This window comes from Marmota flaviventris, chromosome 2, assembly GCF_047511675.1.
Source record: "Marmota flaviventris isolate mMarFla1 chromosome 2, mMarFla1.hap1, whole genome shotgun sequence".
NCBI lineage: Eukaryota > Metazoa > Chordata > Mammalia > Rodentia > Sciuridae > Marmota > Marmota flaviventris.
This window is the reverse complement of record NC_092499.1, coordinates 82,198,839-82,204,759: the sequence shown is the minus strand read 5'-3', so window position 1 is coordinate 82,204,759 and position 5,921 is coordinate 82,198,839. Positions and strand designations below refer to the sequence as shown.

The following is a 5,921-nucleotide window of genomic DNA, read 5'->3' as shown; positions in this document are numbered from 1 at the left end:
TCTAAGCTCTGTCACTAAGTAAAGTTCTGATTTTGGTCAAGTTATTTAACACATTTGGGAATGAATTTCCTGATCTGTGATGATTAGAAAATTTCCTAAATTATTTATCTTCAATTTATCAGTAGATCCTGAAGCTGACCTTATTATTCAAGTCTCCTCAAGTCTAGGTTGAAGATTTCTTTTTAGTTCTATTCTGTCTTTTTTTTAAAATAATTTAATATGTTTTTAATCACATAAGTTTTAAGGACAATGTTGAATAGAAGTGGTGAAAGAGGGCATCCTTGTCTTGTTCCAGTTTTTAGAGGGAATGCTTTCAATTTTTCTCCATTTAGAATGATATTGGCCTTGAGTTTAGCACATACAGCTTTTACAATGTTGAGGTATTAATTGGATTCTAGACAATTTTATTCCATAAGGCTGCAGTGAGCAACTTCTAAGATAGTTTTTGCTTCTATTAAATTGTTTTCTTTTAGTTACACTTTTGCAATATTGTAAAAATAATTCTGAAGTGAACACATTTTACCAGTTTTTCTTCTATTGAATCATTTCCTTAGAATTAGCATTGATCAAAGTCTAATGTTTTTCATGATATGTGGTGCTGATCCACAATGGGGGGAGGCAGGGGAAGAATGGAGGAACTTTGTGTTGAGCAGAGGGGAGTGAGGGGACAGGAGGGGGTATGAGGGTAGGAAAGAAGGTGAAATGAGAAGGTCATCATTACCCTAGGTACATGTATGATTGCACGAATGGTGTGACTCTACATCGTGTACAACCAGAGAAAGGAAAAGTTGTGCTCAGTTTGTGTACAATGAATCAAAATGCATTCTGCTGTCATGTATAACTAAGTAGAACAAATAACAAAAAAAAAAGAGAGAGAATTAGCGTCGACTCAGTTACATTACTGGCTCAACAATATGAATGCTCTAACAATTTCAGATACATTTTTCATCATGTTGCTTTTCTGGAAGTTTATACTAATTTCTAGTGGTATTAAATTTTCTCTTTTATCCAAGTCCCACCAGCATTTACAATACATTTTCTTAACTAATTTAATAGTATAAAATGGTACTTCAGAGATGCATAAGGTACTAAGGTGAACATTTTTTTTTGTTTACATCTATGAAATTCTTGAGGTTTTGTTTATGAATTCAAAAGAGCTGTTTATCTGATAGAGACATTTATCTTGTGTGTATGGCTTTGGCTGCAATTTCTCTTCCTCTTGGTTGTTTCTTATAATTATAGATTTTCCTTTCTCCCTCTCCAGTGGACACAGGTGCTTTGATGTACCTGCATTGTTTGTGTTTTTCTTTGTGATGTTTCTCTCTACAATTTGAAACCAAAGAGATCTATCAACAGTGGGATCTATATGGGGCTTTGTATTTTTTAGCCTGTTGAATAAGTATTGGTTTTTTGCATCAATTCTTCACAGTAGGTAGTCAAAAGATAATATAGAGATGGAAGGAGGAGGAAAGGAGGCATCAGCCAGTTAAGTTTCTGCAGCCAATTTTCTTGTTCATTTAATTTCAATCTCTCAAATAATAGGTGAGTGTGTGCGTCAGTGTGTCTAGCAGGAGGAGGGGGAGGTAGAGCTGTACAAAAGAAGATAGTGAGAGAATGTGGGGGTTTGGAACAGACCTAGTGACCTGGTAAACTGGGGTTCATGCTATAGACACCTAATTGGCTTTGATTGGTAATTCATGAACCAGGCAGTATCTCAACTATGAAACAGAGAAGGAGCTCTGATGGCTGAGCCGAGGAGCTAGATTTTGTAGGCAGAAAAAGCCTGACAAAGCAGAAACAGGAAACTGAAAAGCAGACTGGTCATTTCAGATTTACTTTCCTTATAGGTTTAAATCAGCAGAGTCTTTCTTACTGTGTCTGCTCAGGTTGACTCAGCCCCTGATGATTGATTGCTGTAGTTCTCCTGTTCTTTTGAAAACCAGCCCATTTTAAGGTTTGACATAATATTGTAGCACCTGGAACAATCTATTCCCTTCAGGTTTGGTCTGCTTTACTGGAGCCCAGTGCAGGCGTTGGGTTCAGAACAATGGCCTCCCATAGGTTTCATTTAATGATGCAAAAATGATTCCACTTTTCTGTATTATTTCATGGATTCCAAGCTTCTAAACTGCCAGACTTGAGAGAGAACAACTTTGTATTTGCTTGTTAATATTTGATTTAAACAAGGTTGCAAAATGAGTCATTAATGACAATGAATTAAATTTAGGCTCTCATATTTTCCCCGAAACTAATCAAGCAAACAACTCAGAGAGGTATTAAAATTAAGGACTTGTAAAAATGCCGGCAGGAGGGTAGCATGGTGTTTTATGAGTGTTTTTCAGGAGGACATAAGATGAATGACTCTTTGAATAAACACTGCAATAAAGAGGAAGTGAGGGGAAAGGGAAAAAAATACAAGGGGGAGAAATGAATTACAGTAGAGGGGGTAGAGAGAGAAGAGGGGAAGGGAGGGGAGGGGGGATAGTAGAGGATAGGAAAGGCAGCAGAATACAACAGACACTAGTATGGCAATATGTAAATCAATGGATGTGTAACTGATGTGATTCTGCAATCTATATACGGGGTAAAAATGGGAGTTCATAACCCACTTGAATCAAAGTGTGAATATGATATATCAAGAACTATGTAATGTTTTGAACAACCAACAATAAAAATTAAAAAAAAAAGAATGTCACAACATCGGGCATATCAAGGACATCCAGGTTTACTTCTGAATCCCCTTCATTATAAATTCAAATAACCCTCGGGCAGCTACAATTCTACTTTTCAATGCATTCTCATAACTGAACTATAAATTTCTTTGCACTTAAAGTAATTCCCTTTTTTGTCTTTCAGCAGGAGAAAATAGGAATTCTATATGCAATTATTGCAGTGTTTATTCTATTCTGTCTTTTGATAGGACAGTTTTTAAATTTTTAATTCCACCTTTCCTTCTTTCCTCATCTGATCCATCTATAATCCTAAACAAGTAGATTTTATTCAGCATATATTAATTTATCCCTATTATATATCTGGAATGATTCTAAATTTTTGATACATTGGATTGAATAATATAGATGTGATCTCTAATGTCATGTCTGTAATCTAGTTGGGGATGAGGAATTATACAAATATTGAATTATATTTATGCAATGCATTACTAAGAATTATAGTGCATTTTGAAAGCAAATCAATTTAATTTATATAATAATTTTTCAACAAAACAAGGTGAATTTTATATGAACCACAGTTCTTTTTTGAAATATCTTTTATGATATGGAATTTTGATGTTTCCTGCTAGCCAACAGCATATTATTTTCATATTCATTCATTTTCTCTTAAACTACATGCTGTTTTGGACAAGTAAAATAAAGAGAAATAAATATTTACTAAATGTATACTCTAGTCATATGATTAAGATATTCTAATTACAATTACAGTTTCACAAATAAGCTTAAGTTTAAAGAATTTATGTAACTTGCCCAAGATCAGCATGTCAGTGGATGAAATAATGGAGCAAATCTTGGTTTTGTGTATCTAAAACCCATATTATGCTGCTTCTCTAAGTGAAATTAAATAATTCCAAGATAATGTAACAAATCATTAGATAGAAGTTTGTAGGAATGTTTTTTTATTACATTATGATGATTTTTCATAGCTTAAAAGTCTTTAGAATATGAATTAAGTACTCTCAGGCAGCATTTATCAATATTGAGGGGCCAGTTGTTTTTCACTTTTAATTCTAGTCCTTTATGGATGGATTCTTTTTGGAACACAAAATCAGAAACAGGGTATTACTATAATGCTAGTTTCTAGAAAAGTGTATACACATATTCTCAATTTTTGTACCTAACATGGTGCAAAATGGCAACAGTTCATAGATCTGTACATTTCATTGGACCACTTTTTTTTTATTGATTTGGAGAGTCCAAATATGAATAAGTCATAATGCCTGCCTTCAGTTAGATTTGTAACCCATTCACTATAATATGAGGGAGAGTAAACTATAGCTAGTAATAATAAATCAAGATTCCACAGATGGGGTAAACTTAAATTAACATTGAAGATTAACATAGGTAAAACTCCCATAGGTAAGGAGTGAGAAGGAGGAAATAAAAAAATATGTTTTCCAAGTGAAGTTTTATTGGCTTGAAAATGGATCATCTAGTTTCATGTGACTGAAGCTTCTCATTATTAGTTTTCAACCCAAATCAGAAGGGTTTTGTTTTGAGTTCTGTTATTTATGTTGATCATCTTGTATCTCATGAGGACTATTACATCATCTAGATGGGAGGAAGTAGAGAGTTATATTACATACAGACAGAACATAAGTGGTAGAGAGCAGATCCATATAACAGTGACCAAATTTGAATGTGAAGTCAGTTTGAATGCTAACGTGTAAGTAAACTTTCATAAATTTAACTTATCTCCTTCTATACTATTAAATATAACTAACATAGTTTACATTTTCTCATACTATCCTGCTTCAGGTATCATTTCCAACAAAGTCAATGGATGGAGCAAATCACTCTGTGGTGTTGGAGTTTGTGTTCCTGGGACTCACCAACTCCTGGGGTATCCAACTACTCCTCTTTGTGTTCTTTTCCATGCTTTATGCAGCAAGCATGATGGGAAACTCCCTCATTGTGTTCACGGTGGCTTCTGAGCCACATTTACACTCTCCCATGTACTTTCTGTTGGCTAACCTGTCCTTCATTGACCTAGGTCTGTCTTCTGTCATCTCCCCCAAGATGATTTATGACCTTTTCAGGAAGCACAAAGCCATCTCCTTTAGAGGCTGCATCACCCAGATCTTCTTCATCCATCTCATTGGTGGTGTGGAGATGGTGCTCCTCATAGCCATGGCATTTGACAGATATGTGGCCATATGTAAGCCTCTGCACTACCTGACCATTATGAGCCCACAGATGTGCATCTTCTTTTTAGTGGCTGCCTGGGTGGTTGGCCTTATTCATTCAGTGGTTCAATTGGCTTTTGTAGTAAAGTTGCCCTTCTGTGGCCCTAACATGTTGAACAGCTTTTACTGTGACCTACCTTGGTTCATCAGACTTGCCTGCGCAGACACCTATCGACTGGAACTCATGGTCACAGCCAACAGTGGTTTCTTCTCTGTGGGCTCCTTCTTCATACTGATCATTTCCTATGTTGTCATCATTCTCACTGTTCAGAAGCACTCTTCTGCTGGTTCCTCCAAGGCTTTGTCCACACTTTCAGCTCACATCACTGTGGTAGTCTTGTTCTTTGGTCCTTTAATATTAATCTATGCTCAGCCATCTTCCTCCACACACCTGGATAAGTTCCTGGCCTTCTTTGATGCAGTTCTGACTCCTTTTCTGAATCCTGTCATCTACACACTAAGGAATCAAGAAATGAAGGTGGAAATGAGGAAAGTATGCAGACAGCTAGTGAGTTACAGGAAGATTTCTTAAGTGATTGGTGGTGTAAAAGTACTCATAGACTATTGAAGTTCACTGTGATGATGAAACTCAGATGAACAATTCTCTTTGTCCTACCATGATTTGATAATCCATATTGTATTAGGTCCATTTTTTCTTTCACTAAAGAAGGAGGATCATTCACTTCTGAAAGAAGAGGAGGAATTAAAGTATTTAGAAACCAAAGATTATAATGATTTTGAATTTCAATTCCAAAGGGATGGTATTATATGAAACAATTATTATAAACAGGCCACTCTGCTTCAAGGCCTTCAGACGAGGGAGAAATTTCTTCTTATTCCTTTATAATCCAATACAGCCTCATCTTAAGTTGATTACATTTGCAAAGATCCCATTTGCAAATAATCTCACTTTTCACAAAAAAACTCACTTTAACAAAACTGTGAAGTATCTATTTAGTGGACACAGTCAACCCAAAGTAGTAGTGTATGTAGTGAAGCTATC

General features: G+C 35.5%; 1 protein-coding gene across 1 annotated transcript; it reads left to right on the top strand.

Moving 5' to 3' along the window:
* The first annotated feature begins 4,508 nt into the window (after positions 1 to 4,508).
* LOC114084982 (olfactory receptor 4F3/4F16/4F29-like) lies at positions 4,509 to 5,450 on the top strand. Its single transcript, XM_027926122.2, has one exon. It carries the CDS (start codon positions 4,512 to 4,514, stop codon positions 5,448 to 5,450), a length of 939 nt encoding a protein of 312 aa, XP_027781923.2. The 5' UTR covers positions 4,509 to 4,511.
* The last annotated feature ends 471 nt before the right edge of the window (positions 5,451 to 5,921 follow it).